Source organism: Periophthalmus magnuspinnatus, chromosome 21, assembly GCF_009829125.3.
Source record: "Periophthalmus magnuspinnatus isolate fPerMag1 chromosome 21, fPerMag1.2.pri, whole genome shotgun sequence".
NCBI lineage: Eukaryota > Metazoa > Chordata > Actinopteri > Gobiiformes > Gobiidae > Periophthalmus > Periophthalmus magnuspinnatus.
Genome location: NC_047146.1, coordinates 6,780,516 through 6,796,997, shown reverse-complemented (window position 1 = coordinate 6,796,997; position 16,482 = coordinate 6,780,516). Strand labels below are relative to the sequence as shown.

The 16,482-nt window shown below is 40.0% G+C and overlaps 2 protein-coding genes across 4 annotated transcripts; both read left to right on the top strand.

Moving 5' to 3' along the window:
* The first annotated feature begins 2,501 nt into the window (after positions 1-2,501).
* On the top strand, positions 2,502-8,054 carry cdc16 (cell division cycle 16 homolog (S. cerevisiae)). The gene is made up of 18 exons (XM_033987412.2): positions 2,502-2,711; positions 2,843-2,897; positions 3,068-3,165; positions 3,236-3,274; positions 3,362-3,490; positions 3,901-4,060; positions 4,149-4,243; positions 4,320-4,453; positions 4,606-4,685; positions 4,754-4,803; positions 4,870-4,943; positions 5,013-5,138; positions 5,218-5,370; positions 5,476-5,539; positions 5,631-5,692; positions 6,850-6,985; positions 7,112-7,202; positions 7,297-8,054. Exons 1-18 carry the CDS (start codon positions 2,664-2,666, stop codon positions 7,548-7,550), a joined length of 1,848 nt encoding a protein of 615 aa, XP_033843303.1. The 5' UTR covers positions 2,502-2,663; the 3' UTR covers positions 7,551-8,054.
* Positions 8,055-8,870: 816 nt separating this feature from the next.
* upf3a (UPF3A regulator of nonsense mediated mRNA decay) lies at positions 8,871-15,134 on the top strand. Of its 3 annotated transcripts, none has more exons than XM_033986994.2 (9): positions 8,871-9,044; positions 9,304-9,410; positions 9,717-9,823; positions 9,903-10,001; positions 11,073-11,183; positions 11,259-11,473; positions 11,550-11,686; positions 12,635-12,938; positions 14,491-15,134. In XM_033986994.2, exons 1-9 carry the CDS (start codon positions 8,904-8,906, stop codon positions 14,671-14,673), a joined length of 1,404 nt encoding a protein of 467 aa, XP_033842885.1. In that variant the 5' UTR covers positions 8,871-8,903; the 3' UTR covers positions 14,674-15,134. The 3 variants fall into 3 exon arrangements, with proteins under 3 accessions (XP_033842885.1, XP_055086801.1, XP_055086800.1); XM_055230826.1 differs by having other exon boundaries at positions 12,635-12,950; positions 14,491-15,044; XM_055230825.1 differs by having other exon boundaries at positions 8,889-9,044; positions 12,638-12,950; positions 14,491-14,673.
* The last annotated feature ends 1,348 nt before the right edge of the window (positions 15,135-16,482 follow it).

Genomic DNA, 16,482 nt, shown 5'->3' with positions numbered 1-16,482 from the left:
GACCTGCAGCAGACACTGGGGTCTCAACCAGAAAAAGGTGGCTTGCTTTCTCCAGGTGTGTGGAGCCTGCCTCAAGTGGAGGAGTTCAAGTATCTCAGGGTCTTGTTCATGAGTGAGGGAAGGATGGAGCGTGAGATTGACAGTTCAATCGGTGCAGCGTCTGCAGTGATGTGGTCACTGTTTCGGACTGTTGTGGTAAAGAGGGAGCTGAGCTGAAAAGCAAGGCTATTGATTTGTTAATCAATCTCAGGCAGACTCAGACTCAGGCATGTGAGTCACCTCCGCTGGCTCAGGCATCTGCGTCAGCTCCAAGAGGCATCCAGGGATGCCACCCTGGGGAGGTGTTCCAGGCATGTCCCCCAGAGAAAACCCAGGACACACTGGAGGGACAATGTCTCTGGGCTGGCCTGGGCACGTTTTGGGGTCCCCCCAGAGGAGCTGGAGGAAGTGTTTGGGGTGAGGGAAGTCTGGAAGTCTCTGCTTAGACTGCTGCCCTAACTACACACTGAACTGTGAAATGTATTGTAATTTCACAGCCTCATGACATCACCAAACTAATGTCTCCATCTCACTTTCTTTTCAGTTCTCCTTCCCCCACAAATATATAAATCTGTTGTGGTGGTTGTACCGGCTCAATATCTGCTACAAAATCACATCATTTAAAACCATTCATTAATCTGCAGCTGCTGTCATGGCGACAAACAGACTGGTGAATGGGGCATGGCCACTGTGTGGGGCAGTTGTAGAGACTGTTTCCAGGCAGCAGCTCTCAGGTGGTACAAAACACCACATGGGACGATGGCACTGGTAGGTTGTGGAGTTTACTTCTTATGATTTGCATAATTTGTGAAGTATTTAATCTTTAGTTTACTTTTTACATAACAGCACTTTTATGAGCGCAGCCCTTTGAATAACTTTTGAAGGGATAAATAATGAACCTCTTTTGTTTTAGACTATGACACAACATCAAGCTTATCAGCCTCTGCTTCCTGCTGGAAACAAATATCTGCAACAAAAATGGGACAGAGCCTCCTATGATTTACACAGACACAATGTTTGTAAAGTAATACAATTAAAACCAGCGGCTTATACCTTTGACAATGATGTGACATTTGGTGTGTTTTTCCAAAGGTTAAAACAGCCAAACCAACAATTAATATGACGACACCAGAAACCTACGGTCACCTGGGTTTAAAGCTCAAGAAACTAAAGGTGAGAGTCAAAATATCAAGATTTTTATTTCTATTTTACTTTTTAAACCAATGCATTTTACAGATATGTGACTGTTGTGTGGTTTTTTTTGTATTTTTTATTCAGATTGACCAAGATAGAAATATTAAAATTCAACAAGAGAACAATTTACTTTTAGGAAAAATTACACACATTATGCAAACAACTGGAGCAGTGGATAACCTTAATTACTATGAAAAGAAGAGGTCAGCAGAGATTTGAAAGAAAACAGTCGCTTTTCATATTCGAAAAATCAGTGGCTTTGTATGGTGTGTCCTTAGCCTTAATATGCAGCAGCGGCAGACAGAGTTACTACGCATTTCCCATGAGAATCAACTGATGCTGCAGCGTCTACAACAGTGTAAGTCTCATTACAATGGAAAGAGCTGGCACCAAGACTGGATCGGAACTATGAGCCTGATGGACAGCATTGCACAGTACCCGAGAAGAAGAGCAAATACTATTAAGGTTTCCTATTGTTCTTTTTATTTCTCCAGTTAATTGTATATGAATTGTATATATAACACATTGTATATATAACACATTTCAAATAATACAATTAATTTCTCTTTTTCATGGTCAGGAAAAACAACATAGTGATCTGGGCAAAGAAAAAAAGCAGAAGAAGGTGACAAATCATGTGACAGAGTTGAAGGATGAGGAAAATCAGAATGAAACCAAAACAGACGAGAGAACGAAACAAGAGAACCCTGCACAAAATGTCACACAGCCCAAGAGCCCATTTGAACAAGAGTGAACAGAGATCATGATGTGCTTAAATTTAAATAAAACATATTTGTTTCTCAGTGAATCCAATGTTTTGACAATACAAGTTATTACAGTGAGTCCACAAGAACATGAGAAGATGTAGACAGAAATAAATTCTGCTTTCACTGCACTTTTTGTAACCTATAAAGGTGGCGTTCACTTTTAGATTATTCTCCAGAGGGACAGTCTAGTAAGATCGTACAGGATGTATATATATATATATATATATATATATATATATATATATATATATATATATATATATATATATATATATATATATTTTTTTTTTTTTTTTTTTTTTTAAGAATTATTGTATTTATTCACATAATAACATAACTAAAACTTAGTTCATTAGATCATGAATTGGTTCATTTTTATCCAGGGATGTGTATGTCTATTTTATAAATGATTTTTTTCTTGTAGCACACGGATAAGTCACTGTCACGCTTCTCTCCCTCAAAATAAACCAGAATAAAGCGGAACTACTTCTACAGTTTGTTTCCGCACGGCCCCATTTCTCGACACACACGCTGCAGAAATTAGCCGCGTATTTGAACGCTGCTAGCAAGCTAGCTTCTGTTGTAGAGTAGTTTGACTTTTTTCTGAATGTTTAAGAATGATATTCTTTTATTGAAACTGGGTTTTTTCCCCAAACAAACAAAATGAACCTGGACAGGCTTCGGAAGCGCGTGCGGCAGTACATAGATCAGGTAACACCGCGTTTGTGCAGTTAGCACAAATACACCGTTAAATCTGTTATGCACAATAGTGCTTTTTCCTATTCAAATGGACTTACACGTGTTTTATTCTATATTAACATGATTTTCCTGCCGGTTTACAGCAGCAGTATCAGAGCGCGCTGTTCTGGGCTGATAAGATCGCGTCTTTATCTCATGGTGAGTCCTGGACACAAATGTTCAGCTTCACTTGGATCATTGATAATCAGGACGTTTTAATATAAACTAATTTGAGAAGGAAAGCGCGGACATCCACGTGTAACCCATCATAACCTGTTTTAGTGTAAATGGGACAGTACTTGATCTTTACATCTTTTGTCCTTTGACAGAGGACCCTCAGGACATCTACTGGCTCGCGCAGTGTCTTTATCTGACCTCCCAGTACCACAGAGCCTCCCACGCCATAAGATCTCGTAAACTAGACAAGGTAATACCAATAAGGCCTTTTAGACATATTTTGTGACTTTTCTCTTTCATCATGAATTCTGTTGGTACAGATGTTTGGAGCATGTCAGTATCTTGCTGCTAGATGCCATGTAAGTGATTAAAACAAGATCACATGATTAGACCAGTGATTTGGGTGTTCAATGACTTGTATAACTTATTACCTTTGCTTTTGACAGTATGCTGCAAAAGAGTTCCAGCAGGCCTTGGATATTTTGGATGTCGAGGAGCCAGTCAGCAAGAAGCTGCTTGAAAAGAGTGGGAAGGAGGAAACTGTGACACCGGACTGGGGCATGTCCACTGCTGCTGTAAGAAACACATTTAAATCTACTTTTCTATTATTGCTGTGGTACGACTGAAAAGTTACAGGATTTTATTTTATTTTTTTACACCTTGTTGGCCAGTGGTTCTTGTATATAATATATTATTCTATAATTAAGAGCGTAATAAGAATTCAATCATTACAATTAATCGAAGAAGAGAAAAAAATACCAGCATCTGAAAACCTATAGAGAGAACCGAGAGCAAATAATGTGAAATGAAACAGCAGCCTCCTAAAATACACTATGATTTATTATTAATCAAAGCAACATATACAGTGTAATGTACACACATTGTTAACAGGAGACAAGTAGTACTAATTAGAGAAATCACATTTACATTTTTGTACAAATGTTTTTAAAGACACTGTCTAAATTTCAACTGTAATTCTGGTCAGATTAATAGCTCCATCTGCCTCCTGCGGGGTAAAATCTATGATGCCATGGACAACCGTCCCCTGGCCACCTCCAGTTACAAAGAAGCCTTGAAGCTGGATGTGTACTGCTTTGAAGCTTTTGACCTTCTAACTGCGCACCACATGCTGACTGCTCAGGAAGGTAAGATCACCGGAGAAAAGTGCAATAGGATTTTAGTTTTAACAAAACAAATTTTGGTGTGTAATTTTGCTATGGTTTTTCCTTGTAGAAAAAGATTTCCTGGATTCCCTCCCTTTGAGTGAGCAGTGTACCGAGGAGGAGGAGGAGCTGTTACATTTTCTTTTTGAACATAAATTAAAAAAGGTACACACTTTTTCTAAATGCTTTTACTGTGGGAGAGCTGCAGTTTTTCTGACCGTTTTGCTGTCTGTCTTTGCAGTATAATAAACCCAGTGAGCTGGTTGTCCCAGAAATGGTCGATGGTCTTCAGGACAATTTAGATGTTGTTGTGTCTCTCGCTGAGAGACATTATTACAACTGTGATTTCAAGACATGCTTCAAGCTCACGTCAATGTAAGCAGTTTGCAGTTGTGTTGTATAATTATTATTATTAAAGAACACGTATTATGCTTTTTGTGGTATAACATGGTTAAAGCTCATAGAAGTTGATTTTAAATAATATGTTCTTTAATTATTTATGCACCTACTGTTTTTCTCCATTTCAGGGTAATGTTTAAGGATCCTTTTCATGCTAACTGTTTACCAGTTCACATTGGAACCTTAGTTGAGCTTGGAAAATCTAATGGTAAAATCTTGAGTCATCTGATTATAAATGTAACCGTTAACCGTACTAAGCTTGTTTTCATTTTTCAGAGTTGTTTTATCTTTCTCATAAACTCGTGGACCTGTATCCCAATAACCCTGTGAGTTATTCATATTTCTGAATCAATATTATATGATTAGTGCATTAAAGTCTTTCATCTCTACAGGTTTCATGGTTTGCGGTCGGCTGCTATTATCTTATGGTTGGCCATAAAAATGAGCATGCTCGGCGCTATCTTAGGTATGTGCATAAATGTTTTATGCTGTGTGGGTTTAGATCATTGCTGTAATCCATGTACTGTTTTTCTAGCAAAGCTACCACACTTGAACGGACCTATGGTCCTGCCTGGATCGCTTATGGTCATTCGTTCGCAGTAGAAAGTGAACATGACCAGGCCATGGCGGCTTACTTCACTGCTGCCCAACTAATGAAAGGGTCGGTGCACGTTCACAACATCGAAGTGTCTTTTGTTAGTATTAGGTTTTCTGTGTATAATATGTTTAATATAATACAGGTGTCACCTGCCCATGCTGTATATTGGTTTGGAGTATGGTCTGACTAACAACTCTAAACTTGCCGAGCGCTTCTTCAGCCAGGCTCTCGGGATTGCTCCAGAGGATCCGTTTGTCATTCATGAGGTGGCCGTGGTCGCCTTTCAGAATGGAGAGTAAGTCGGGCCATGTTTAGACTCTCTGAACACTTAGGTTTTTTTTAATTTACTGAATCATCTTGTCCTACATGCATACTAACTCTGTTCACTTGTTTATTTCAGTTGGAAAACAGCAGAAAGGTTATTTCTTGATGCAATGGAAAAAATCAAAGCCATTGGCAACGAAGTGAGTGAAATGTGTATATATAGTAATAATCTATATATTTTGTTGTTATATTAATGTAATAATTGCATGTTTATCTGCTATATTATACAAGGTAACTGTTGATAAATGGGAACCTTTGCTCAACAACTTGGGTCATGTTTGCCGAAAACTCAAGTAAGTCCTGTTTATTAAAATGAGAAATGTTGATTAAAAACGGTCAAATAACTGTTGGAAACTGCCAAAAGAAATGAAGAGCGATCACTTTGTTTTTTGTATGGTATATTTATGCATTGTACCTCTTTGTATGTATGTGCTTTCAAAGGTCTACTGTAAGAATATGCAAGAAGAAATTATTAAATTACCATTCCCTGATTACTCTCCTCTCAAATGACATAAGGATCATAAAAATAGTGTTAAGTGGCTGTTATGCAAGCGAGGAATACGTTCTGTGTGTCATGAGTAATGCAAATCTAATGAAAGACCAGAGACATAATAGATACTTGTCCCCTGGTCCATCTAAACACTTCACTGTCAAATAATGGATACTGATGTATTTTAATCAGTGTAAAATGGGATCTTCTAAAGACTAAACTAATTCTACAGTTTGGAAACAGCATTTTTAGCTTTTAGACTTTTGTGAACTCAGCGTGACTCTTTGGCACGTTACATTTCCACCTTTTGTAGAATTTCCAAAAATAAATAAACCCACGGAGCGTAATCGGGGTGTAATGAAGAGCTCTTTACTGATTACTCGCATGTTTAAGGCCATACAAAAACACACAAAACGGATTAGAAAAAACACAGATGGAAGGTCCAAACACTGTTGAGCTCCACGTGTTGCATCTGAAGAGGGCTTAAATTAGGGAACCTCACAACAACAGAAATAAAAATAAACATTACAAAACAAAATGCATAATTCATACGTGACGATGATTAACAGCAGCAATAATTAATTTGAAGAAAAGTGAGCAAATAAACACCACAAGTCACCAAAATAACTGCAAATTGTGTACATTTAAGTCAATAACAATAGGAATAATGTTCAGAATAATTAAAGATGTAAAGAAAATTACAAAACTTCTACAGCTCCAACAGTATTTATTGTTTGTTTGATGGTAAGACTTGTATAGACTTGGTAATCTGATGCTTGTATCGCAGTGTGTTGCCTGGAATCATTTACAAACACCAGTCCCCAGGAGAGTTTTTGCTTAATCAGTTTTCCTAAAATGCTGTTATGTTCTATTTGACGTAATCATAAATACAGGTGATAAACTGAGACTACTATCACTGGACTTTTTAATAAATAATATAACTTTACTTTGTGTGTGAAGGAAGTATGACCACGCTCTGGAGTACCACCGACAGGCCCTCGTGTTAATACCACAGCACGCGTCCACATACGCAGCCATCGGGTATGTGCACAGCCTGATGGGAGACTTTGAGAGCGCGATAGACTATTTCCATACGGTACGATCCTTTTGTTTTCATACAGTATTTTAATAACGAATACAGAACCTCATATTTTCAGTATATTCATTATATAGAACACTTTCTGTGACAAAGCAGATTTATTTACTTTGGTTTTTTTTATAGGCGCTCGGACTGAAAAGGGATGACACTTTTTCTGTAACGATGCTCGCCCATTGTATTGAGATGTACATTGGGGACACAGATGCCTACGTCGGTATGTGATACACTGTAAAAGATTTGTCTTCACACCAGTCCTTTTCAGCCATAATAATAATAATAATAATGATAATGATGTCTCTTCTGTGTAGCCACAGACATCGATGACAAAGTAAAAGGCAGCCTAAACACGCCTGCTCTGATGAAGATGCTGTCCACCTCTGAACTGCCGGCTACACCGAAGAGGGAAGAGGCAGAAGACACAAGCACCATGTCCTTAGAGACACCGGTGTCCAATCAGGACAAGGTGACGCTGGAGACGCCTCTGAGACTGTCCCTGACCCTGGAGTGTGACATGTACGAGAGTGACATGATGTTAGACACTCTGTCAGACACCAGCACGTGATCCTCATCAAACACACCTGAGCTCAAGGACTTTCAAACCAAAACTCTGGCACCAGTCCTGCCTAAGGATTCTTTACTCCCCTCGTGCATGAACAAATGTGATTTTAGAGTGCAAATGAAATGCCGTTGGCAGTGTGGTTTCACCACACTTATCTTATTAAGACAAACTTGCAAAATGCACTTTAGAAAGGGGAATCAACTATTGTGCCTTGGTTAAAGGTTTTATAACGGTGCTTTCCATCAAACACTGGGTTAGACCTGAAGGCAAGAGTTCAGATCTTCAGACGCTGGACTTTCCCTGTGGATTTATAAATAAAGAGCCGTTTTGAGCCGTCTTGTTGCTATTAATAGTTTTCAAATAAATCATGACGTACTAATTGTGTTCATTAACTTTCAATGCTCTGACCACTCCATTTGTTTATCTGTGTATTCTGCCATATTTGACCTCCGTTATTGCCAGTCTTATGTTTTTAATACGTTTTATTAAATTTAAATGTGAAAAGGTGTTTTGTGCTCGTGTGAAATGCCACGTTTAGCCCCCTGAGCTGTTTGGAGGTGGAGGTGGGAGCTGACAGCCTCCTCTAATGTCATCAGGTTAAAGGGGAGGGCTGGGACTGTGGCAGATCAAAAACATCTTCACGGGCTGGAGGAAAATTGCTTCTGTGGCCTTTTATTTCCCTTGTGTTTAACTTCAAATGGAAATCTACTGGAGCAGTTTGGTGAGCGATGGGCTGCACTCCGTCTAAGTCTGTGGTGGTTTATGGGCAGGAGCGCGTGGGGCAGGAGCGCGTGGGGCAGGAGCTGGACACTTGCTCCACGTTCGTCCCGAGCCTCGTGAGCACCGCGTCCACGCCGGACAGACTCTCTCCTGGGCTGCGCGGGGACTCAAGACAAACTTTCCTCAGCGGTAAGTCTCAAATTGGGCTTTTGTTTTATGGATTTAAGACAAAACTATTTTATTCCAAAGGTAGGATTAATTAAAGGCGTTTTCTTCCTATAGTTCCTGCCAGAGATGTCCATGCGCGGTCTCTGAGCCACTCATCCTGTCCAGAGTCGTGCACCTCAGCGGGGGCGAGCAGTCCCAGTCCTGTCCTGCGCAGAGACACGGAAGAATAAAGGACTGATCAGATAAATAACACAAAAATAACACTGCGTCAACACGAATAAACGCGTCACATGTGCGCACTGATTATTTCTACATGTTTGGCCTTTGTTAATGTCTTGACTTGTCCATATAAATAAATAAAATCACACGGAAAAAGGCAAATCACGTTCACACTGACACTAGCTCGCCTCACAGCCCAACTCTCGCGAGAACGCCGTGTTAACGCGGTGAAGAGGGAAATGGAGAGAAATGAGGTCTGAAAAAGACCAAATGCCCGTGGCCAAGGAGAAGGGCAGTGTGGAGATCCAGTTTCGAGACATCCCGAGTGAGCAGGACAACACGAGCGCGAACGCCAAGCACAAAGAAGAGAAGAAAGAGCTGTTCACCAAGGTGCGTTTTAGCCGCGCTTTAGCCGCGTTTTAGCTGCGTGTCGCTTTGTTATGGCGGTGCGTCATGGAGAAGTAAGAGCTGTTCAGCACCACGGACAGCGACAGTGGTAAACAAACCCCAAACAGATAGAATTCAACATTATATTGCAGTGTAGTAAGGCATGAAAACATAGAAACACAAGGTTAAAACGGCAGCAATAACAATGGGAAGGGAATGACACTGTTATGGCTGAGATGTGTAATGTGTCTGTGGTTTGCAGGTGGTGATCCGCAGGCTTCCTCCGAGCATCTCAAAGGATCAACTTGAAGAACAGCTCAGTCCGCTTCCCTTGTTTGATTATTTTGAGTTCTTTCCAGCAGATCAAAGGTAGTTGCAAACATATAGATCCATATGTATTGATCATCCTGTCCGTTCATCTCTCCTTCGCTGTGGTTCTCCTCGACGTTTCTCTTTTTCCCCTCTTGGTTTTTTGAGTTTTTCCTTGCCGAGAAGAAGAGTCTAAGGACAGGAGATGTTCTGGGACCGTTATCCATTTGCTTGTTTTCTGTTGATTGATTTGCTTGTCTGTTTTTCTTTAGTTTTTGATTTTCTAACGTTCTGTTTCATTGAATTGAATATGTATGCTATTAAAATGTACAAATAAGTAACATGGTCCATTCTCCTTCTGCACAGTCTGTACCCGCATCTATTTTCTCGGGCGTACATTAATTTTAAAAACCCTGAAGATATCCTGCTGTTCCGAGACAGGTTTGATGGATATGTCTTCATTGATAACAAGGGTATGTACCAGATGTTTATGCGCTAATGTAGAAACACGACATGTTTGAACTTTGCAGTATTGTATTGTTCTTGTTTTAGGCCTTGAGTACCCAGCAGTGGTGGAATTTGCTCCCTTCCAAAAAATCTCCAAGAAGAAACTTAAGAAAAAAGATGCTAAAGCTGGAAGCATCGAAGAAGGTAACCATAGAGCAAAAGGTCCAGTTGTGTAACGTTGGGGCTGTCGGTTTCTGTTCTGGTGCGTGAAGGCGCAGAGGCACGGGGGTCGTTCTGTAGATCTTTATTGTCGGTTACAGCGATACAGTCGGGTTAAAAGGAGCGTTCGGCTAAATTCAAAGCAGAGTCTAAAGCAGAGTCTAAAGCAGAGTCTAAGGCGGAGTCTATGGCGGAGTCTATGGCGGAGTCTATGGCGGAGTCTATGGCAGAGTCTAAGGTGGAGTCTATAGCGGAGACTAAAGCGGAGTCTAAGGCGGAGTCTATAGCGGAGTCTAAGGCGGAGTTTAAGGCAGAGTCTATAGCGGAGACTAAGGCGGAGTCTATAGCGGAGTCTATAGAGGAGACTAAGGTGGAGTCTATAGCGGAGTCTAAGGCGGAGTTTAAGGCAGAGTCTATAGCGGAGACTAAGGCGGAGTCTATAGCGGAGTCTATAGAGGAGACTAAGGTGGAGTCTATAGCGGAGACTAAAGAGGAGTCTAAGGCGGAGTCTAAAGTCTAGAGCAGAGTCTAGAGCAGGGGTCGGCCTTTAACACACAAAGAGCCATTTGGACCCACTTTCCACGTAAAATAAAACACTGGGAGCTGCAAACACTTTTTGACATCTAAAATGAAGATAACACTGTGTGTAATAATAATAATAATAATAATAATAATGTAATGGAATAATGTAGGTTTTATTTTCACGGACAAGCCTTCTACACGTGGCAGATAAATATGGCAAAAATAAGTTAAGTGCATAAAAAAATACAACTCACCAAACCACTGCATCAGTGTGACCCTGCGCTGATTATGTGATTATGTCTACTCTGCTCCGCAGTTTCTTTCAAAAAAACTCTAAAGCAAAACATTTTGCACCTTTGTAAAAAAGTATGCACTGTATTGCACTTGCATATTGTCTACAGCTTGGCCCTTTAAATCCCACTCTTAGCATAAACTCTGAGTGCCTTGAAGGTGGAAAAGCGTTATATAAAAACTTGACCATTTGTGTGTTCTGTTTGATTTTTTCCAATAATTATGAGCCATATTTCTTAATAGATCCAGAATATAAACGATTCTTAGAAAATTACTCCTGCGATGAGGAGAAGTCAATGGCCAATCCTGAGACTCTGCTGGGAGAGATCGAAGCCAAAACGAAGGAGCTCATTGGTACGTCTAAAAACATTCAAATACCCTTTACCATAGTGTTGTAATCATCATTTCATTTGTCATTGTGTGTCGCAGCCAAACGGACGACGCCCCTCTTAGAGTACATCAAAAATAAGAAAATAGAGAAACAGAGAATAAGAGAGGAGAAGAGAGAGGAGAGACGGAGACGCGAACTGGAGAAAAAACGCCAAAGAGAAGAAGAGAAAAGGAAGAGACGCGAGGAGGAGAGACGCAAACGCAAAGAGGCTGAGAAGCAAAAGAAACTGTCTGAGAAGGACATCAAAATAAAGGCACGAACAAACAAAATGAAACACTGAGCTGTTATAACATGTACTAATTGTGTTTCTCGCGTCCGTGTCATTTAAGCTTTTGAAGAAGAGCGACAGAGACGACGACGTGGATTCAGATCGAACGAAGGACAAGAGTGATCCGGGAGAGACGGAACGACAGAACAAGTGGGAAAAGAGTGGGAATCAGATGAAGTCCAAGGAATTTAAAGAAAAGTAAGATTTTAAGATGGATTTACGTGAATGGAAATGTGTTTAGAACTTGTGATCTGTGGTTGTAGATGTCGTTTTGTTTGTGAAGAAAAATATGAGACACGTACACCAACCAACAACTAGTAATACTTATTTAGAGTATAGTTACTTTTTCATTCGGTGGTGTTCAGAATACAGTTACTTTACTAAAATCAAAGGAATACATGGCGGTACGTCACACAAATTTGGCTTAAAACTGCAAGGATTAATTACAAAAACAAAAAAATACAGCTTTTGTAGTATCATGTCGTGTTTTTTAGGATTAAGATAATGCCACTCTGTGTAAAAGTATTCCAAAAATTCAGAATACAGTACTTTACTCTGATTGGACCATGTTAATTCAGGTGTTCATTATTCTGTAGCTTAATACATTTTCAAATTATTCTTCCAAACACTGCCATTTTTGCAGAACTTGTGATTACATTTGTGTTTACTGGTGTTATTCTGTGATATGTCCAGTAGGGGTCAGCCTGAGACCAACCACTGTAAACAATATGTCAACTTTTAGTCTTTTACTATTGGAAAGTAACTCTAATTAGTTACTTTTTCATTCAAAGGAATACTTGGTGGTACTTCATCGCGCAAATTTGGCTTAAAACTGCAAGAATTAATCAGAAAAACAAAAGAAATACAGCTTTTGTCGTCTCTAATTTGAATTAAATTGATGCATAACAAACGGTGCAATACAAAATCAAGCTGTTTGTAATTATATCGTGTGATTATGTCATGTTTTTTAGCTCTAAGATAATGCCACTCTGTGTAAAAGTATTCCAAATATTCAGAATACAGTACTCTGATTGGACCATGGTAATTCGATTATACCATTTTCAAATTATTCTTCCAAACACTGCCATTTTTGCAGAACTTGTGATTACATTTGTCTTTACTGGTGTGATTCTGTGATATGTCCAGCAGGGGTCAGCCTGAGAGCGACAAAGAGCAGCAGCAGCAGCACAACAGCCGCAGACAGAGAGACAAGGACCACAGGCTCAAAGATGAGGAAAGAAAACGCCAAAGACACCATTACGAGTTTGACAAGTTCATGCGGCGTAAAGAGGAGACCAAATGGGGAAAAGGATACTGCCAAGACAGAGAGGAGAGGAGGAAGAAAGAGGGGCACCATCACAGCTACAACTACTGTCCCGATAATGGAGACAAACTCGGAAAAGACGACCGCGATGAGCTGAGTAACAGAAAGGAGCGCCTCCGAAACAAGGTGAGCGAGAAGGTGAGCATGAGGGGGGGGCTCTATGGATACTTCAAGAGTTTAACACACACTGACGGACAAAGGTTTGGACACGCCCTCTCATTCTGTGTGTGTGTGTGTTTTTACCACTTTTTACAGTTTATATATTTACAAAAGACATCAAATATATGAAGTAAGATACATGGAATTATCCGTCCATCCATTTTCTTCCGCTTATCCGGGGCCGGGTCGCAGGAGCAGCAGTCTAAGCAGGGACTTCCCTCAGCAGACTTCCCTCACCCCAGACACGTCCTCCAGCTCCTCCGGTGGGACCCCAAGGCGTTCCCAGGCCAGCCAAGAAACATAGTCCCTCCAGCGTGTCCTGGGTCCACCGGGAGGAGGCCCCGGGGAGCAAAGAAAACTCTACTAAATATTTTTCAACAAAGCAAAGGGTGGCTACTTTGAAAATATGAATATAAAGTATTTTTAAAATGTAGCATCCAATATACAGATACACATATACACACACATACACATACATTTACATATTTATTTATTTTTTAATTGTATTTTTTATTTTTATTTTTTTTTATTTTTTTTATTTTTTATTATTTTTAATTTAATTTTTAATTTTATTTATTTATATTTTATTTTTTTATGAGTTATTTGCTGCTCTTTCTTTACTACATAATTCCATAAATCTTACTTCATATTTCCTATCTTCTGTGCGCATATAAAACATAGAAAGCAGTAAAAATAAAAAATAAAAACACACAGAATGAGAGGGCGTGTCCAAACCTTTGACTGGTGGTGTATGTTTAAAAAGCTGTTTCGTCAAGTCAAATTATTTTTAATGTTTAAAGACTGCGCAAACGTCTACAATTGTCTGATAGACCGAGAAGATCAAAGCCAAAGATTTACTGAACAACTATTTTAGAACAAGCTGTTTTGTTTTTTGGTTAAGGGGTTTTCAGACTGTGGAAATTTCACACCGCAGACCGTGTCAACAAGTGGTCTGAGCGAGTGTGATGTCACCCACAGCGTTCAGCTCCAGTCACATGAAGCGCGTCGAGGCCAGAGCAGGTATAGCAACGAATTCGGAGCTGATTACCATATTTGGAAATCCGATCACGAGTATCATAGCAACCGAAGAGCCAATCAGGAGTGAGGCTGTTGAAGATAACGCTTCTTTCCACCTGCACCGCTAGTTTGACAGAGGGCGTGAGCGCTTAGCAACACTGTCAATCAAACCTGTTGCTAACCGCAGGGAAAGAAGCCGCCTGATTTGTCTCTTATTAATGTTTATATCATGAGTTACGGACACAATAACGAAATAAAAACACCGGGATCACGTAGAGCGGGTAAATACGAACATTTTAAGACCAAAATAACAAGTCTGACAGCAGCAGTTACAGAAAAAAGGTGTAAAGTGAATTGGGCGGCTAGCAGGTTAGCGACGTCCACTTCTTTACACAGTCTGTGGCGTGAATAACGTGAGCGGCGCCGACCTTGTTCTACGCACCTCGCTTTTTCTAACGACGTCGTAGTGTTCGTCTAAACGTCCCTCCCTCTTTCCTTTCAGGATCGTCCAGCCATGCAGCTTTACCAACCCGGCGCACGAAATCGCAAACGCATGAGCTCGTCGGGCAAAGGCTACGACTGCGTCCCGGTGGGTCACTCCCCTGAACCTACGGCTGACCACTGCTACGAGGCGCCGGGGATGGGTTTGGACAAGGCGTTTGAAAAGGGAAAAGATGAACAGTGAGTGGGAACGTGATTTTGTGGGATTTTATTGTGGCTGATATTAAAATTAACTGTTGTTTTTTTTTGGTAAATATATTTCTGAGCTGTTCCTCATGTCATTTTGATCACACATTGTTTGGTTTGACATATTTTTGGAAATCCATCGGCGATAAATCAACAACAGTAGCACTTTTTTTGTTTTGTTTGTGAAGGGTTTTTCCCGTTTAGGCAGCTAGAAGTGTGTTTGTTTTCAGCCTTGAGGTGTGACTTGTGACTCCCTCTGTTCAACAACACAAAACATTCTATAAATAAGAAATATAAGGTGTATTTTATGTGCTATTTGGATGCGTTATGGTGATAATCTATAGCAGTCTCCTTCAATTTTGTACAAAAACAGGCCAAAAACCTGCCAGTTCATGCATGTAACTGCTCTGAAATGTCCTTTGTGTTACGTTTTGATTAAAAGCCTTATTTTACCCGTGCACACGCCTTTGTCAGCCTGAGCTCTTGGGTCATTTCTTTGCTCTAATGTGATGAAATAAAGCACTTCCACTGTGGGCTTTTCCGTTATGGCGTGGCCCCGTCCTTTGACCAACAGGCGCTCGGCCCGTTGTTATGAATGAGTCAGCTGCGTGAAGAAACATCGATTGCGCTGTGGCATCTTCTTGGGCGTAGGTGAGGTGTGGCGGTGGTTATCCAGAAGTTACTCAGGATGTGTGCGCGGCATCGAAGTGTGAAGTTTACACTTTAGATCAAATAAATCAAACGCAGAAACAGTTCACACTTCAACTCGCGCCAATAAACAACAGGAAGTAGGCAAATAAAAGACTTCAGCTCTCGTGCCAAGGGACCGGATTTGTTTGAAACAGATATTTTTATTATGTTGTTGACTGGGGACTACACACAAATACACATATACACACAAATACACACAAATACACACAAATATACACAAAAATACACACAAATACACACACATATACACACATATACACACAAGTACACACACACACCCCTACACACAAATACACACACATATACACACAAATACACACATATGCACACAAATACACACACACACACACCCCTACACACATACACACACATATACACACATATACACACAAATACACACACACACATATACACACAAATACACACATGCACACAAATACACATACACACACCCCCACACATATACACAAATACACATACACACACACACCCCTACACACATACACACACATATACACACTAATACACACAAATACACATACACACAGAAATACACACACAAATACACACACATATACACACAAATACACATACACACATATACACACAAATACACATACACACATATACACACAAATACACACAAATATACACACAAATACACATACACACATATACACACAAATACACATACACACATATACACACAAATACACACAAATATACACACAAATACACAAATACAAATGCACACAAATGCAATACAAATGCACACAAATACACATACACACAGATATACACAAATATACACACAAATACACATACACACATATACACACATATACACACAAATACACAAACACACAGATATACACACACACACACACACACACACACATAGCAGAATTAGAATCCTTTTTATTGCCAGTTCACAAACTAGGAACTTACTTTGGTGATAAAGTGCAACATAAACACACTGAATAAATACAAATACAAATAAGGGCATGCACAAAGTTAAGAAAGATATGATTTAAAAAAATCAAAATACTTAGACGTAGAAACATATACAACAGCAGCATCAGAACCACAGTGCAAA

Bases quoted from the DNA above. Each gene is read 5' to 3' on its own strand.
- cdc16 (XM_033987412.2), top strand. From the start codon at position 2,664: ATGAACCTGGACAGGCTTCGGAAGCGCGTGCGGCAGTACATAGATCAG. The intron at 3,166-3,235 runs GTAATACCAATA...CTGTTGGTACAG, and splicing joins GATCTCGTAAACTAGACAAG to ATGTTTGGAGCATGTCAGTA. The intron at 4,454-4,605 runs GTAAGCAGTTTG...TCTCCATTTCAG, and splicing joins TGCTTCAAGCTCACGTCAAT to GGTAATGTTTAAGGATCCTT.
- upf3a (XM_055230826.1), top strand. From the start codon at position 8,904: ATGAGGTCTGAAAAAGACCAAATGCCCGTGGCCAAGGAGAAGGGCAGT. The intron at 9,045-9,303 runs GTGCGTTTTAGC...TGTGGTTTGCAG, and splicing joins AGAAAGAGCTGTTCACCAAG to GTGGTGATCCGCAGGCTTCC. The intron at 11,474-11,549 runs GCACGAACAAAC...GTGTCATTTAAG, and splicing joins AGAAGGACATCAAAATAAAG to CTTTTGAAGAAGAGCGACAG.